The sequence below is a fragment of the Cheilinus undulatus genome, linkage group 7, assembly GCF_018320785.1.
Source record: "Cheilinus undulatus linkage group 7, ASM1832078v1, whole genome shotgun sequence".
In the NCBI taxonomy this organism is placed as follows: domain Eukaryota; kingdom Metazoa; phylum Chordata; class Actinopteri; order Labriformes; family Labridae; genus Cheilinus; species Cheilinus undulatus.
Genome location: NC_054871.1, coordinates 52081978 through 52100904, shown reverse-complemented (window position 1 = coordinate 52100904; position 18927 = coordinate 52081978). Strand labels below are relative to the sequence as shown.

The window sequence follows — 18927 nt, the reverse complement described above, 5'->3', positions numbered from 1 at the left end:
TTAGTGATCCTAAACGGGTCGTTCTGAATAGCTCAGAGACTTCAAGCGTGGTTTTGTGATGGATGCCACCTTTGCAATAAGACTGCTGGTGAAATTGGATATTCCAAGGTCAAATCTAAGAGTTTAGGAACAACAGCAACTTAGCCACAAAGTGGAAGACCACCTAAAATCACAGAGCAGGGTCAACCACTGCTAACGTGAGGCTGATTCTGTAACTGAGGAGTTCTGAACTCTCTATGGCGTTAATGCAAACATCAAGACTGCAGCGGTTTCCATGGCTGAGCAGCTGCACATAAGCCTCACATCACGAAGTCCAATGCCGAGCATTGGATGGAGCAGTCAGATGGACGAGTCTGGGTTTGGAGGATGATAGGAGAACTTTACCTGCCTGATTATGAAGTTTGTTGGAGGAGGGATAATGGGATAATCTTTATGCTTCAGCATACCAAGACATTCTGGACAATGCTATGCTTCCAACTGTGTGGCAACAGTTTGGGGAAGGCCCTTTTCTATTCCAGCATGACTGTGCCCCAGAGCACAAAGAAGGACTATAAAGACACGGATTGATGAGTTCAGTGTGGAAGAACTTGACTGGCACACAGAGCCCTGACTTTAACCCCATCCAGCACCTTTGGGACAAACTGGAACAGAGGCCATCTGGTCCAACATCAGTGCCTGACCTCATAAATGCTCTGCAGAATGAATGGGTAAATTCCCTCAGACACTCTAAAATCTTGTAGCAAGCCTTCCAAGAAGATTGGAGGATGTTAGAGCAGCAAAAGGGGCAAAGTCCATACTAAAGGGTCACGCATTTCAGTACCATTACAGTCCCCCTTTTGGTGGAATGGTTAGACGGCTGAATACTTTTGTCCATATAGTGTATATTCAGGCTTATGGAGTATCTACAAACCCAGAAAATAAGCCAACCCAGTCTTTTGTTCGTGGTCTAGATCAGACTACACGAAACCAACCACCACCGTCAGGAACAACCAGTGCTCTCAAAACCTGTACCTCCTAGTAGGGCCCTAAAAATGAACTCTCTGACTTTTCTTCAGTTAGAGTCAGTGAGGGAAATGCTGCATAGTCAGAGAACCACCTTATCTCTTCACAACAAACCTGCTCAAACACACATGTATGTACACATGCACCTGTAGAGGAAAGGAAGAGAGCAAACTGGTTTACAACTGATCCAGATCTTTCTCTCTCTGATGAGGGGGTTCCAGTCAGTTTGCTTGGATAAGCTAGGGGTTCAAGGGAAAATCTGGATTTTCATAGTTAGAATCTAGATTTTTCATCAGACACGATATTGCTTAGGCTATCCTATAAGACCCCAAAGTATCTAAATCAAGAAAGCCCAGGTTTAAAACTATGGAATGTCCCTTTAAATAAAGCTTTTAAACCCTGTTCAGAGTTTTTTTTGTCCACTTTTGCTCTTTTGTACCAAACTAAAGCTCTCAGCCATTTTTGTGCAACAATCATTCACAGTAAAGTCAAACAGAGTCCTTGTAGCAGCCTAGAGCTGAGTCTAACCCTCTGATTTAACAGTCATTCCCCTTTAATCAATCCAGGGAGGATTTCACAGTAAAGTATCGTCTCATTATCAGCCTGCCGACGTCTCTTTGTCATCTCCTCCCTCACATACAAACATGCTGAACACGTACACGTCCTCCTCATTACTCATCCTCGTAGATCGCTCCGTGTTGGCTGCTCTTGTTTCATGGCTCCCCGCTCCGGGTTACACTCAGAGGAAGTAGTCAGGGGGCGGTGAAGGTGGGTTGCTGGTGCGGGTTGCTGGTGCGTCGCTGGCGATGCTGTGGTTGGTGCTCAGGAGCTTCTCGTAGCGAGCCTTGTAGGCGTCTCTCTCCCGCAGCACCCGAGTCAGCTCGCACTGGAGCTGCTCCAACTGAGGAGGGGAGAGAAGAGACGATGAGATTCATGTTCTGAGCCAGAGTGCAAAGATGCTCACTTTAACACTCTGGAAACTAACAAAGGTTTCTCTTAGAACAGCACCAAGCACACAGGAGGAAATAACATTCAAAGAATGACGTTTTAGGAAAAACAAAGCCCAGTTTATAGACTCTGATTGGATTTTTATGAACTTTTTAGGACATCCATTAGAGATGCTTTAACCTCCTGAGAACTGAGCTTTTGTTTAGACTCCATTTTCAGTTTCTCCTACTTCTTCAGAGTCAGTAGAACCTGATGCATTTAAAGCTCAGCCCTGTCTTTGAACAGGAAGTAGTTTTGACCAAAAATGAGGTCCACAAATCTCCTGAAGGTCCTGCTAATGCAGAAAACACAGCAGTGGAGCGTTTTTAGAGCAGACGTCTAGTTGTGATTGATCTGCTTAGATGTCAGAAATGGTGTCAGTCTTTAAGAAAGGGACGGTGGAGTCATTCTTATTATTATTTTATGATGGACCACAAGGATTTAATCCAAATACAGTGTTAATTTTGGCAGCTTTTTAAAATTTTAGTCTTAGTTTTATTCTTTAGTTTCAGTAACATTTTAGTCATTTCTACCCTTTTTAGTTTTAGTCGACAAAAACTCAAAAACATTTTAGTCTGACAAAATGTCCTGAGGGGTCTAAGAGGATATACAGAATCTCTGCCCTGAAATGTCTTTATCTAACAATGTTCAAATCTAGGTTTTTTTTATTTGAGGACTGACAATGTCAAATTAGGGCTGTCAAGATTAAATACAGTTAATTGGTATGCAAACGTGACAATAATCCTTAGTTTAAGGCTGTACAAAAACCCAAAAAGACACAGTTCTGAATGCAAAACAGTAAAATTCTAAATTGAGCCTAAAAGGATGTTATTATTAAAGACTTCCACATAAGAAGCTGCTGTTCTGTTGCTGTATCTCATTCATGTTTAGTGCATTTTTTCTATAATGGACCTCAATCCTTTTCTACCATCAGCTGGACATTCTGCCGCCTAAACTACTGATTCCATCTGAGGCGTAAAGAAACCACAGACTGTCAGAAATAGTGAACAAAGCTGGACTGATGTCAGCCTATGGTTACTGAAGGTGATCGTAGAAAACGCTGTCTCAGATAAACTGAAGTTCAGCCTAGGAAGAGACAGATAGGCAGAGGCAAGTCTGAATCCTCCTGACAACCAGCTACAATACTCTGACCGGTAGTCTATCAGCCACCCCCCTAATTACGCAGAACTAGAACCTTTCTTTAGCTAAACAGATGAGTTACAAAAAAACAAAACAAAACAAAAAAAAATCTGCATTTTTTTCCTTTCTAATACCGATTCCAATACCAGAGCATTGGGTACTGGCTGATACCAGGTACCAGCGTAGACCTTCTGGACCAACTGTGGTAAATGGCGCTTTATTTTAGCCCCACAGTGAACTCCAACATGGCTCAGCCAGTAGAACTGTAATGTACAGCCTCTCTGTGAAACTTGAAGTTGGTTTCCTGTTAAATACGGTGAGTTTTACCTCTAAATATCAAATTAACACTGACATAAGGGGCCACATCTCTATCTGTCTCAACTACGCTCTAAAAGAGTCTGACTGTCTCCATAATGAGCTGTGTGTTTAACCTCCAAAGACCCTGTGTCCACAAATGAGGACATTACATTTGGGTTAAAAACGTGCTGAATATAGGATCTACTGGTGTAGATTTAATCTGAAAGAGCCTGAAAAGTTGCCCTAGCTCCTGGTTGCTAGAAAAGCTTCTGTGAGTGTTATGAAGGCATGAATAGAGTCATTAGAAGAGCACAATGCTAGCTTCCAGACGTTAAATATGGTTCTAAATAACCTGTCACTTCTTGTTGCCGGTCTGAAAGGGTTTCTAACAGAGAATAATGAAGGTCATGCTGCCTGCAGACTTTGCTGCTGCAGTGGGTCCTATTTTATCTCCTTTGTTTGGTTCTTCTTCACTGCTCTAAAAATGGAAGCTTCCTAATAACTTCTATCCTTCTTTAAACCAAAACAGACGAGTTCTGAATAAATTCCCTCTCCGTACAGCGTCTGTTCTTTTCTGATTAAGGACTTTAAGCATGTTTATTCCTGCTGTAAAAATGTGATCATGGGTGTAGATGAGACTTCTGCTGCTTTGCAGAGGGCACCTAGTGCAGTGGTTCCCAACCTTTTTAGTGGGGATGCTGAGAATCCACACTATTGATATTCGCGTTGGCCATTTTGTTAATTATACTTCTTCTGTGCCAGCTATCTCCTCCTTCATACTTTGTCGTATCGACACTGTTTAAACTTTAAAAAAATTCAGTTTCCTCATCATTCAACTGCTGACTTCTAGATTTCTAGATTTTAAATTTTTTTAAAATATGGCTATTCTTATGCTTTTTTCAATTATTTTAAGGCTGCTTTCAGTTATTTTTAGGCTACTTTCAGCTATTCTTATCCTTTTTTGAGCTACTGAATGCCATTTTCAGCAACTTTTATGCCATTTTATGCTAAATTATGCTACTTTTATGCCATTTTCAGCTATGTTTGTGCTTTTGGCTATTTTCAGCAGTTCTTCCACAATTCAGCTATCAGCATCCCCTTGCAATTTCAGCTGAAATTGCAATTATGATTTAGTTTTCTTTGAGCTCCCCCTATCTGTATCTAAGAAAACCTGAGCCCCCTCCAGGACCGACACAAATAAAAACAGTGATACTACGTGGCCAGAATTAAAATAACATATAATAATTTTTCATGTAAATCCAAACAAAGTAGCCCATAACACAAATTATTTTACCCAACAACTTTTGCACAAACTATTTTTAAGTGTTATATCATGCTTTCTGTTCAAATCTAATTTTAACAACCTCAGGGCAGATCCTCACACCCCCCTGAGATCTTTGGTGCCCCCCTAAGAGGGTCCCGGACCCAACCAAGGCCCTAGTGGACATGAGAGGAGCCAAAATGGATGTGAAATGTATGCCATAGATATATGAAGCAATCTTTCTGGTAGGTCAGGGTTTGTTGGTGGTTTTAGACCTGGGTTAGGGTAGCTAGCCTTGGAGGTCCTCCCAGGCTCCCAGCTAAATCTGAGGCCTTGATTATTGAAGATGTGGAGGGGTCGTGGCTTGAATCACCTGCTGTGTGAGCACGTGCTTCTCCGACTCCAGGGCGTGACGGTGCTGCAGTCGTTTGTAGCGGCAGGACTGGGCGTAGCCACGGTTCTTTAGCGTGCGTCGTTTCTGCTTCAGACGGACCACCTCATCCTTGCTCACGCCCCGCAGGTGTCGGTTCAGCTCGCGCACCGACAGGCTCACCAGCTGCTCGTCGGAGAAGCGCTCGTTCACGCCGCACTGGAGAACAGATGGAGGGAAACAGAGAAAACAGCGTTGAGACAGAGACTGAGCATAAAGATTTCTACATTTAAAAGGGCGATACGAGCGTGGGCCATGTGTGCGTCTGTCAACGGGCACATTTCATCTCCACATGTCGATAATCTGAGCTGTAATCTGACTGAGTGTGGGTGACAGTTATCAGGATTACACGCAGCAATAATAGCAGATATTATCATAAGCTCACAGCGTGCTCCACATAGAGATCCACACTCATCTCCACCAGACAAATAACAAAGTTTACTGAGCTAGTAGTACTTCAACAGATTTCATTTCCTGCCAGAAAAATGGTCACTTAATTTCTTATTCATTCTAATAATATGTTTGAAGTTTACAGGCTAAATATTTTCATTTTATACATCTGTAAAGCAGATGTTAGTGAAAATCAGTTTGAACTTTGCTAATAAAAGCATAAAGCCCCTAGTTGCTCTGGTTTGCCTTGTTGCTGAAATGTAGGATACAAATAAGCGTATCATTCCTCGTGTTTATCATTATAAAGCAGTAAATACTAATCCAATACAATGTTTGGAGTATATAATTGAATGGTTGGACATAAGTGTATGTTAATTTAAAAAAATGCCACTGGAGCTATCCTGGTGTCCCTCAAATTACCAGCGCTCATGAGAGGGAAAACTCCATTAAAAGTCCCATATTTTACCTTTTTAAGACAACTTTATATCGGTCTCAGAGGTCCCCAAAACATGCCTGTGAAGTTTGTTTCTGAAAAAAACACCCCAGTATTGGGTTCCTGTATGTCTAAAAACCCTTCTGTTTCAGCCCTGCTCAGAACGAGCTGTTTCTGTGTCTGTGGCTTTAAATGTTAATGAGCTGTCTGACTCCACCCCTCTCAGGAAATGGATGTGGCTTATGTGGCTCATCCTCCTCTCAGCTGAGGATCAGGAGAGGAGGGCAAAACTTTCTTCTAAGTGGGTAGGGCCAATCGAACCTGGGGGCGGGGCTAACTCCCCATATGACATCATGAGGGGAAAATCTGAGAACGGCTTGTTTCGGCACACATTTTCTGTGGGCATGTTTGACAATGGAAAATCAGAAAAAGAAAACAAAGGAGAAATAGATGATGAAGAAGGAAATAGTTTCTTTAATTCCTAAAGAAAATGTAAATGCTTACGTCCTCCTTGTTGCTCATGCTGCATGCAGACATGCACATGTTCAAATAAGATCCTATGAACATGTATAAAGATGAGGGAGATGTAGAGTCCAGGGCTGCTGAAACAAAGGTGTGCCCACCGCCCACCCACAGGTTGATGGAGTTGAGCTTGTATAGAGCTCTTCTAGTTATCTTACTGCTCAAAGCGCTTTCACACTGCAGGTCACACACTCATGCTATGTAGAAGCTGTTACAGAGAACTAGCCATCAGTGTTAGCTAATCCCTCTCAAACACATCTACACACATTTACATGATGAAGCAATGGGAGCTAATTACATCAAGTGTCTTGATCAAGGGCACATTAACATGTGACTGCAGGAACTGGGGATCAAACCCACAACCTCCTGGCTGTGAGATGACCCACTCTACCTACATCCACAGTCGCCACAGCTGGTTTACAGGACTCATAAGGCCCTGACATGCAGATAGACTGTTCATATATTTGCAGGGGTATTTTTGATATTCATCTGTGAAACCTCCTATACAAAACATTTGGAAAGGCCAAGACTTACCAAACAATTCACATTCATTACAGGCCAATCAGAGCGACAAGACAAACTGCGGCAGCAGAAATGCGCGCAGCGTGAACGGCAAAGCTTCTCTTTTATTTCTCTGGAAATAAAATTCATGCCCAAACTGGTCAGAAGGTTTGCAAAATCATCCCCACCAAGACAAGCTTTCAGTGCGACTCTGTGCTCTTGTTTTAATAAAGAAAAGTGGTCGAGGTCTACAGCTACATCTGAGCTAAAAGCTAGCACAGCAGCAGCCATTGGACACACCTGCAGACCTCACCTGTAACGATCGCTCATGCTGCTAGGAAAGAGCGACATCTTACCCATGATGAAAAGCTTTCAGTGTGGCTCTGTGCTCTTGTAAAGAAATCTTATAAAGAAATGTCCGTTTCTGACCAAACTGCCACTGAAGCTACATCCAAGCTGATGCCCCTTTACACTAAAACTAACCCCCTACCCCTGGTATCTATCACAGACTCATGCCAGGTTGGCAGAAGAGTGAAAACGTCTTTTCCTTCATCTAAAGCTTTCAGTGTTTTTTACTCTTTATTTAATAAACTAATGTGGTCCAGTTCTGATAAAACTGCCACTGAAGCTAAACCTGAGCGACGCACTGCAATAGTGGCAGCCATTGGTACCAGCGTCCAGTACAACAGACCTCACCTGTAGCTACGTCTCCTTCTCCTCAAATGACACTGGTTAGCAGGGTCCGTTTGTTTTTCAGATATTCAGTTTGCATTTAGGTGTCATAAGACTAAAGAGTAACAAACCTTTTACCAACCCAGATGACTGGTAACCTTGCAAAGCAGATGGATTTGCCAGCCTCCATGTCTGTCAACAGACAGATCCCTCCCCTTCCGGGTTTATAAAAAGTAGGGCTGTTCTGATTCAAAGAGAAGGATGGGAAGTATGTCCGATACTGCTTAAAATGCGGGTGTTGATATCAATGAGTACACGAGTTCGTGCACCGATCCGATACCGTTTGGTTTAGCTTTATACTTTGCTTTGTTTAGCCACGCTAAATGTTAGCGCTATAAACCAGAAATCAACTCTTCTTTACTGCCGGAAAAAATGTCATGCACAGGCTACCGTTTTTAGAGCAGAGAAGAAGAGTCAAAGGACCCACTGCAGCAGCAAAGAATGGAGGCTGTGTGACAGTTTTTCTCTGAATGTTATCGTCAAAATGCCTTCAAGATCGACGCTGTTGTACATGACAAGATGTGACACAGTTTATCAAAAGTTAAATAACTTTTGAACCATAAATCATGGCTCTTACTTGTTTTTCCTCTTAAAGCTAGCTGTTGTGCTTTCCCATTGACACTATTGATGCCTTTGTATCCTGTTGGCATCATTTTCAGCGAGCCTGGAACTTGTGTGACTTTTGGGGACTTTAATGATTAAATCCACACAAATAAACCTGATATTGAACGTCTTTTTATCCATTTCAATCCAATTACGATCATATATTACAGCTAGCTCGAATTCTAACTTGAATGCTAACCACTTTACTATTTACCCTCTCTGAGAGTCTGTCAGCCAATGGCAGGCTGTTCTGTAATCATGTGATGCTGCCTGAATAAAACACAATGGAGAGAGAGAGAGAGAGAGACAGAGAGAGAGCCTGTGATGCAGCCTCCTGCATTGTTATTTTAATATTCAGCATTTAAACTCAATAATCAGCAGAAAAACAACTTTAGGCTCACAGAGATGCTCTGATTCAAACATAGGTCTAAAATATTTGCTAGTCTGCACAGTCAGTCCAGTGTCCAATGTCCATAAATGAATCTCTGAAGCCACACGTTGATTATTTTTCTTTTACACCATATTCCTACCATACATACTGTTTGTTACGAAACCATTTTTTTGGCATTTAAAAACAAAATATTTAACCCTTCTGGCTCTGCCCCTGTATCCCAGGAAGTAACCTGGTACCTCTCCAAGTCCCAGATGGATTCCCAGATTTGGTCTGACCAGAGCTTGAACTGACGACCCTCCTGATCCCAGCCAAAGTCCTTTCAACCCGAGCAGCTGACCCCCTTAATAATCGTATTATAGCTTGATATTTATGGTGTGCTGCATGTTTACATACTGCTTAAAAACAGACAAAGGGCTTCGTTGCATGTTTAGGTGTTTGAAGGGCAGCCTAAAGCACTGCAGGAAAACGCACATTACTCCATCCTAAACCGATATTTCTGTGTTCAGAAACAAAGATTTATCTTCCCTTGTTGTCTTCATGCAGACGGAGATGCTTCAGATTAACTCGGACATTAATAACCATGTTCTAACATCCTAATCCTAATCCTTCACAGCTCGATCCCTCTCTCCTCTCACTCAGCTCTCTAATGCGACAAGTGTCACATCAACTCTCTCACCTCTAAACGTGTTCGGAGTTTGAAGAATTGGAAGGAGCATGCCACTCAGTATAAAGGAGACTGATTGCTCCCCTTTTGTCTTCTTTCAATATTTTTTCGTTATATATGAGCCAAAAACAGGATGACTCTCGGTGTTAATCTGAAATACTTTACTTGAATACTTCTCACTTAGAAAGAACTGAAAGACGTGACTATACTGCTCGTATAAAATGCACCATCTATGACTCAAAAAGGGTGACAGAAGGTCCACAATACCAAACATGGCCATTTCTTGTTACCTGGTTAACTTGTGGGTGGTGGTGATGGTGATGGTTGCCATGCATGGGATGGTGCGGGTGGTGCTGATGATGATGATGCTGGTGGTGATGAAGGCGGCCTGAGGGGCTGAGGGCTTGTGGGTACGGAGTAGAGCCGGGTAGCGATGGAGGAGCAGATGAGAGAAAGACGAGCGGGCGGTGGCACATGTCTGCCCCTTTGGTGCAGGAGATGTCACCTCCACTGTCGCTGCTGGAGTCGCCGAGGTTACTGCTGGAGCTCTGAGAAAGACCCGGAAACTGGAGGAGGAAGGAGAGGGAGATAAAAGTCATCTCTGAGGGTCGGAATGACAGCTTTAACGTTAGTAACCACCAAGGTTATTACAGTTAACTAAAACTAGCTAAATCATTTTAGTTTACTAAAAATAAATAAAAACTAAGCTTTACCAAAAAACAAAAACTAACTGAAAGACAAAGATAAAACCTTGCGATTCAGTCATGCTGAGTGGTACATATTAAAGGTTCACTGGGCGTCCATGCACATCAAAAATGTCTGAAACAAGATGAGGTTAAAACCTAGTTTATGACTGACACTGCTTTCTGATGGCTGCTGAAATGCCAGACTGAAGTGTGTGTTCTGGCAGAGTGATGAGCGTTTGAGGTGTAACTGTGCTGTCCCTAATGTCTGTGGGTTGAGAAGTGAAGGAACCTTAAAGTTTAAAACATAAAGCAGGAAACGGCTAACCTGACACGCCAGATCAACTGAATATATTTGATAATCATCTGGAAAATCTCCCATAGAGAGCATTTGGGAAGGGCAGGACTTATCAGAAGATCTTCAGAAGGTGTTTGGAGAAACATTTTGTCTGTCACATTCATGACGGGCTCTCAGTGCGACAAATTGCATTGTGCACATGCGCTACTCTTGTGCCTGCTACCACTGCCCTCGATTGTTAATGGCGGCGCTTCATATAAGAACTGATGCCAAGGGCACTTAGGAGATGTGCAAAAACAACTTCTGTGCCAAGACAAGCTTTCAGTGTGACTCTTCGTGCTTGTTTTAAAAAGAAATGTGGTCCAGTTCAGATTAAACTGCTGCTTTCCTACAGCTACATCAGAGCTAACGGCGACTGTGAGAAAGTGGCGTACGCCCTGAAACAGAGCTCAGTCAAAGAAACTGGCATACACACTGAACTGTTAAGTGTCAGGAGCCAGAGATTCTGCAGCAAAGCTCACAGCAGCAGAGCACTGACAGAGTCCACAGGAGCAGGCTGGAGTTTTTGTCCCCACATCTTTGACTGTAAAGGCCCGAACATACTTGAGCGTGCTGTGAGCGGAGAGGACTCAGCGCGGAATGTCTGCAGTCATCAGAGCGCACTGCCGCGTAGTAGTTTCCTGTGAAATTTCCGTGAAATCCTACATTTCCCACAATCCTTGCGGGTTGTTTACATTCTTCTGTCATGTGTCCTACACTGACAGCGAGGATGAGGACTCCACTTTTCCCTTTCATTTTTCTTTTGGCTTTCACAAATCTGTCCGTCAGATATTTCCATTTTGCTCTGCACACTGCCTCATCCTTCCCCAGTGTGTGGACAATCTCTTTCAAAAACTGTTGTTTTTTTGGTAGCCCTTGTACTCTCTCTGTGACGTGTCATTAGGTGCTTTCGTACCTCGTCTGTCAGTCTCTCCTCAAAGCTCGTCTCCATCTCTCTGGCTCTGTTCCACCACGCGATGGCGGCTAGTGCGAAAATCAGGTCAGTGTCACATTTAATGCGGGGCGATGAGAAAAATACATGCCAAGCAGTGTTTTGTGTGACACCAGTACACGGAGCGGAGTCTGCGCAGTCGTGAAATTTAAGCTTTGCACCACGGGCTTTGCGGAGCTTTGCTTTGAGTCTGCGCGGACCTCCGCGGAGTTCATTCAGCAGCACAGAGAAATTACACTTTTAGTTTGTATAAACGTTAAAATATGAACCCATTTAAAACTTTATGTGCATTAAAATACTTCAATAATAAGGTTTTCAAAACACTCAGATTCCACTTTTTGAACCACAAAACCAACATCTGCAATGTTTTTGTTTGAAAGGACAGAATAATTCATACAAGTCACATTTTCATCGGCCTGACGTATTTCCAGTAGAAAATAAGGCTGCTTTACAACTTCCGTCCAACAATACGTGCTAACCTAAAACAGGATCTAAACTGTCCTATACTGCGTTTATTGGCAGTTTTTTTCTTTGTGTTTACTCTTCATCATAATGGCATCCAAACGTGCCAAAATGATGTTTCAAAAACGGGAAAATAGCACTTCTGGACGTCATTGCTGTGTGCTGCCATGTACATCTGCAGCTTAATTTAACTCATTATTGACAGTCGGCTTGGGTAACTCATGCAAACAGCGAGTATCTGCCATCATACGCTGTTATCTTCTGCAGTCAATCTCCCAACTGGAAGTTAAGGAGCCGCCTAAAGCCAAATGCAGAAGCGATTGGTGCATAGAGCCCATATCAAACTGAGTCCTTATCAGTACTGCAATCACTACTTTCTAGTGCTGGTGGAAAGGCAACAGGGCATTTTAACAGTCGAGTTGGAGTTAAAAGGACATGATTTATTTATTGATTTTATTATCTTAAATCAGGGGTTTCAAACTCAGTCACAGCAGGGGCCGGATTCTGGATTCAGGTCTAACCTGAGGGCCTAACAGGGTCACCTTTTTAACCAGAAACTGTCCACCTCATTTCACCAGTAATTAAATATGAAAACACTTACCACTGATGATAAACGATTTTGACATTTGAAAAATTGAAAAGATAAGTTTAAAGGCTCACAATCTGAGAAAAGTAAATGTATCTGTAGCGGCGATTTGTTCTTTTCAATTAACAAACAATTTCATAACTCAAAAGAATCAAAGCAACCACTGTGTCCCGGGGATAGTAGATCTTACGCAGGATCAAAAATTTCAATGTCCATGCAAAAATGATAACTTTTGAGGCGTTTATTCACAAAGCTTCTCACAAACAATTGGTGCTCTCCCCCTCTGTCTGACTCATGCCTTCCTGGTAAAAAACCGTTCACCTTCCCCGGTGCACGCTTATCCTATCCTACCTGCCCATAATATAGATGTCACCTTGTGCAAAACTACCAAATATATCAAAACAAAAGCCCCAATCAATAATTAATTACTCTATACGAAAACATTAGCTGTATCAAAATTAATCCTTAAAGTCTCCCCAAACAAATAATGAATAAATGTAAAATTATCAAACAAAAGAAATGATGTGAATAGCTACAACAGTATCAGTTCAAAAAGGTAAAAATATGAAAAAGTTTTTTAATTGCAAATATATTAGAAAGAAAGTCAAAATCCTGAGTCTAAAAGGTCAAAATATTAGATAAAATTTGTAATCATGAAATTAAAAGTCAAAATATGATTCAAAAATTTAAATTGCGGACTAAAAGCTCAAAAACTATGGGATTATGAAGACAAAGTTTGGGGTCGAAAATATGAGATAAAATACAAAATATTTGGTTAAAAAGGTCAAAATCTGAATAAAACAATCAGAATTATGAATCTTAAAGCTCAACATATTATTTGAGAAGTCAAAATTATGAGTTGAAATGAAAATATGAAATCAAAAGTCAGAATCCTAAGTTTGGGTCCAAATTGTGAGATGCTAAATTGAAAATGTGAAATTAAAACACAAATTAATTTCTTTTCCCACATTCCTGACTTCTTATCTAAATATTTTACTCCTTACTTTTTCAGATTTTGTGACTTAACAAGGATATCTTAAATCATCAGGATAAGTTCACATTTTTATACTGGAGGAAATCTGCAGACCTCAGACTGATGGACCAGTTGTAACAGAAATATGAGATCATATTGGGGGCCGGATTTAACTGTTCCACAGGCTGGATTTGGCCCCCCGGCCTTGAGTTTGACAGCCCTGTCTTAAGCTAATTAACTTCCATTCTGCTGATTCGAATGCAGATTTTAAGACTGGCGTGACATTTTTAACTACAGAGTCTGGGAGTGCTTTCACTGATGATCTAAGCAGCTAAAGCTAGCTGCATAGCATAGACATACGTAGACGCCTCATTGGGTGCGTTTGCCCGCTGCCATGATACGTCAACGTGTCCGCCCCATTACCAGAGGCAAAACCGCCCCAGCACACACAAGTGTACGAGGGAAACTTGAGATGTTCTGAATAAAAAGCACTCATGTTCACATGAAACAGATTCTGATGAGTCGTTTTTGCACTCAGTGGTCTATATTCATGTCTGTGGTAATAATGCCACCAAAAAAATCAACGAGGTCTGTAAAATAAAAGTATAAACAATGAATATTGACCGCTAAATGTATCCTTTTATGTTTTTAAAACGTGTTAAATTGACGGCACCATTTGTAAGCCCATCAGTGTTTATGCGTGTTAAGTTAATTTTGTCCTTTTTTTGTTAAGAGTGCTGCTGACGGTAGAGAGTGGGAAAATTTAGTCAATTTGGCTCATGCTACGACAGTAAAACACACTTTATGTCTGTTAATTAAAGCCGAATAAAGGTGAAAAACATCTTTTAAACAAATATCTAAAAATCAATTTAATGTGATCTTTTGCACTTGTACTGTCTTGCAAAGTGGACTTGCCTCTTACAATATGGCGGCGACTTCGATGTGCAGTCAGCCAGTCAATTAGGCGTCTACATATATTACGCCTAAGCTTCATACTCCTTTTTGTTGCTTTTTATGTCTAACAGTCGAAGGTCAGACTCGTGCTGTGTTGTTGCAGACAGAAAGGAAAGAGACAGTGAGGTTGTCTCTGAATGTTTTCTCTAAGTCCTGCGACCTGTGTGCTTTTTCTTCATTTCACCTCAGTAAACATTTTTAGTAGCACGCTGCCTGGTCAGTATTTACTGTGATATTAAAGCTAACAGTTTTAATGATAGTTACATTTGAAAGGCATGATAATCATTAAAACCTGAAACATTTCATTTCTAACCACTACCTTTGTTGTTTTGTAAGGAGAGAGATAAATTCATAAGAGAGTCCTTGCAGAGAAAAGTACCTGGTGTCTGGGTACCATACTTGCCTGTTTGACCATGTGCAGGACTCGAACTGCAGTTTTCAAAGACTGAAAACAAGATCTGACAGGTTTTTTGGTTTTAACTCGTATCAAATCAAAGTTTAAAAATCGGACATTGTGACGGCCCTTACACCATCACTCTGACATTTACCTGTGAGCTGACGGCTGCAGCAGCTGAGTTCAGTAGCGCCTCCACAGCATCCTCACAGCCCAGGAACCCGTTGACGGGCCCCCTCTCTCGGTCCCCTCTCTCAGGTACTCCTCCCAGGGCTCCCAGCAGGGTGGCGGGCCCCGTTACCTCTCCTCCAAACTGCTGCTGAAGAGCTGCCAGCCAGATCAGGTCCTCCAGGGAGGCTGGGGTAGGCCCCTGGGGCCCGCTGTGGGCCGGGCTGCCCTCCACGTTGCCCTGGGAGGCGGAGCTTACGCCAGAGGTGAAGCTGTTGGAGATGGAGAGGGGGAAGGAGATGGAGGAGGATGATGAGGAAAGGGAGGAAGAGCCGGATGGAGGCGGATGGGTGTCGCTGAGTGTCGGCGAGGGGGGCAGTGAGTTGTACGGGCTGGAGCTCAGGCTGGAGTCCTGGGGAGGATGGCTGGTGTACGGGGAGCTGGAGGGGTCATGAGGGAGACCTGATTTAGGAAACGCACACTGAGCAGGAAGAGGAGGGGTGTCAGATTTCACCTCAAACTTGAGCAGGTCGAAGTCGTTCAGGTACTCCATGGCCAGGGGGCTCGGGGGGAGGGAGGGCATGGGGAGGGGAGGAGAGGACATGCTGTCTGCTGCTGGGAGCTTTAACGGGGTTTGTCCTCCTGTCAGGATGTTTGTAAAGTCCTCTGCTCGGCCTCAGTGCGGCTCATAGACACCAGCAGGAGTGGAGACAGGAAGCAGACAGCGGGGTGAGTCTCGTCTGTGAGAAACTGAGCGTCCACGTGTCCTTGTCTCTCTGCCTTTAGTTCTGAAAGAGAGAAAACACGATGGAAAAGGTTTGGGAAAAAAGGGCCAAGAGAAGGGAACAGTAGCTAAAATGATCGGAGTATACCACAGCTCAGCAAAAATATGAGCTCCTCCTCCTGGGTTTACTTCTTCTGCATCAGTCCTTGGTGGAAGTTTTAATCTAAGATCGGTGAGCTTAGTGCGGTGACTGTTTTTGACCATGGAGTCCATCCATCAGACTACTCCAGATTTTATTATCAGTTTATTAAATGCCAATAACAACCCGCACACTATTAGGACTCGTTGTTGGAAAAGTATGCAACTCTCCTCTCGGATGCTTCATAAAAGGCTGTCAAAAGTTTCAAAATGTCAAAACTTTTAACACCAAACTTTTGACACTGGCTGCAAACTGCTCTTCAGCTGCTACCCCTGCAGACTGCCGCTATCAAGGCAGAAAACTTTCTAAATAAAATTGGATTATACTTCCACAGCAGTCTGCAGCCAGATCCCTTTTGATTGATTCAGCCCTGCAACTGTCATAGAAAAAGTTATTTATCCCTCAAAGCTTTGATTCTTCATGAGCTGTTAGTCAGCTCATAAATAAGTCATGAGCTCAGACTGATTAGCTGCTGTTCAGAATCAGACTCTTTTTATTGTCCCAAAATGAGTTTCCACGCACGAGAACACAAAAGACAACAGCAAGAGAATAGAACCAAAGTCAAACACTCAGATACAGAAATACACAACAAAATTAACAATAAATAACATCCACAGCTTATGGTTACCAAGTTTATGGTTATTTTAGTATTTCTATGTGAATCTAGGTCAGGGGTGTCCAAACTTTTTCTGCTGGGGACCACATACAGAAATATATAAGGATGGCGGGGCCATTTTTAAATATCTCACCTTGATATTAAAGTTAGTAAAACCAATCTAATTTTGGTTAAGATATGCTGAGTGACTAGGTATGCTTAAGTGGCTAGTTGATGGCTGACAAGACAAATGGCCAATCATTTTAAGGATTTTGGGGAGGCCAATCAGATTTCAGGGGGCCCTAGTCAGCTCTGGCTACCACTGGCCCCGCCCCTTGAACATCATCGGCGCTGCTATTTGCTGCTGTAATCCATCAGGGCGTTATAAATCAAGACACTATTTATAGTGTGGTCTCAACTTATTCCTGAAGAAACAGCTATAAATCCTTGTCAAAATGTTTGTTTACAGTATTAGCATGGTAGCACTGCCTTGTGCTGAAGAATTATACAATGTAGCACAAGCTTCATACTCTATTGAGGGCCATATTTAATTTAAGTTAAAGAATTATTGGGGGGCCAATCAAAAATAGGCCATAGCCACATTTGGCCCCTGGGCAATAAAAAGACAGCAGCGAAAACGAAGCTTTTCAAATGGAGGTTAAAATAAGGGTTTTTCAGGACGCCAGTGTGAGAAACATGGGAGTTTTTTTAGCTGTAAACCATGTGAAGCTACTACGTGGGTATCAGAGAGATGCTGTAAAGCCTTGAAAAAAGGCACAATACCCCCACTTTAATCAAAGATAACTGCAGAAATCTATTTTTCACATTTCCATGGTAGATTGTATCATGTTTTCCTTATTTTTGTAATTTCAAGGTATTTGAAATCAACTTGAGGGCCACACTGAATGAGGAGGAGGGCCACATGTGGTCCCCAGGCCATCAATTGCCCACCACTGGTGCAGACAGAGGAGTCCACCCTGTTACTATGGATGTTTTATTATTTTTAAGATGCCAACAGCGAGCTCCATCCTAGTTTCACCTTGACATGATGAAACGGAGCAATGCTGCATGGATACCATGGTTTTTGAAGGGAAAGGAGACGTTACGAAAACATTATAGTTCCGTGTTGTTTTGGAAAAGTTTTCCGTAAATAAATAGTTTTCTGCCACTTTCTCCTGGTTGCCCCTCTGGTTGTTCTCGGCGCAGATTTAAGAACATCTGGTGTCTGCTGTTCTCGGCGGTGGTAAAGGAGCATCAGATTTTGCTGTAAAAGCCAAAAAAAGCTCAGTAGCTTCTGCAGCACGAACACAACCCTGTAATCCACCACTGTTGTTTTGGTTCGACCTGCGCATCCGGTGTTAGTGGGCCACGCTATGTACGACGTAACCATTTCAAGAAAGATGCGGTTGGCTGTCCACACGGAGACGAAACGGTAAGCGTTTACAGATTTGTTCACTCTGGGATCCAGTTTCAAAAAGTAGTGTTTACGGCCTCCCAAAACGCCGTTTCTGTGTGGATGAAACGCCGATACGACAAAAAACTTTAGCGCATACTCCTGAATTCGTCTCCGTGTGAACGGGGCCTGAGTTTAAACCTGCATTACAATGTCAAGTGGTGACCTTCATGGTTAATGAATGAAGGCAAACTAAAGGTACAAAAATGCAGTTCCTGGGGTGTCCACTAGAGGCAGAAGCAGCAGAAGTCCCATCCACACACGTTTAAATGTTAAACTTTTATAGCAGAAATAAACATGTTTACAGCCGGGTTTAAAAAAAAAAGGAAAAAGAAAAACATTTTGGACAGAATAGTTCACGTCTTTATGGAAACCATCTACGGGGGGTGAGTTTCTTTATAACTCGTCTATTTTGATTTAAAGAAGAATACGAGTCATGCATAATTATGGGTGTGACTGATATGACGGTGTGTTGTTAAAGGCCAGAGTCCACAGCTGAGGTTTCTCCCCACAACCTCAGGTTTACAGAATTTACTGGTAAAAGGTTTAAGAAGTTGCTTTCTGATTTTCACTGCAGTATCCATATTACTATCAGTTTCTCTTCCACCATTTTCAAAAGTACCACCCCTTCTTGATTTTGATTGGCCAGTGAGGATGAAGAGACAAAGAGCTCAACAGCGTGGATCTGGAAGCAAAAATCCCATCCATTTTCTCCATAGCGCACAGGTGTCAAACTCAAGGCCCAGGGCCAAATCCGGCCCATGCATTACTGGCCCTCCAGTATAAAAATGTAAACTACAGCTTGATTTTTTAAAATATCCTTGTTAAGCTAAAAATCTGAAAAAGTAAAGAGTAAGAAAAATTAGAAAAAAAGTCAAGAATGTGGGGGAAAATTTAATTGCTGTTTTATTTCATATTTTCAATTTTGCATCTCAAGATTACGACTAAAACTTATGATTTTGACTTTTCATTTCATGCTTTGACCTTTCCAACTCATAATTTAGACTTTATATGTCACATTTTTATATTTTAGATCCCCAATTTTAAATTCTAATTCATATTTTGACCTTTTTCAACTCCTTACTTTTGCT

The 18927-nt window shown here is 42.2% G+C and overlaps 1 protein-coding gene across 1 annotated transcript; it reads right to left on the bottom strand.

Moving 5' to 3' along the window:
• Positions 1–1741: 1741 nt before the first annotated feature.
• Positions 1742–15469, bottom strand: nrl (neural retina leucine zipper). The gene is made up of 4 exons (XM_041790496.1): positions 14852–15469; positions 9647–9922; positions 5061–5276; positions 1742–1903 (listed from the first exon to the last, which is right to left on the bottom strand). The coding sequence occupies exons 1-4, from the start codon at positions 15467–15469 to the stop codon at positions 1742–1744; spliced, it is 1272 nt and encodes a 423-aa protein (XP_041646430.1).
• Between the last annotated feature and the right edge of the window lie 3458 nt (positions 15470–18927).

Excerpts from the sequence above, each read along its gene's own strand:
- nrl (XM_041790496.1), bottom strand. The coding sequence starts at position 15,469 with ATGTCCTCTCCTCCCCTCCCCATGCCCTCCCTCCCCCCGAGCCCCCTG. Across the intron at positions 9,923-14,851 it reads CTGCAGCCGTCAGCTCACAG|TTTCCGGGTCTTTCTCAGAG; the intron begins GTAAATGTCAGA and ends TTCCTCCTCCAG. Across the intron at positions 5,277-9,646 it reads ACCACCCACAAGTTAACCAG|TGCGGCGTGAACGAGCGCTT; the intron begins GTAACAAGAAAT and ends TCTGTTCTCCAG.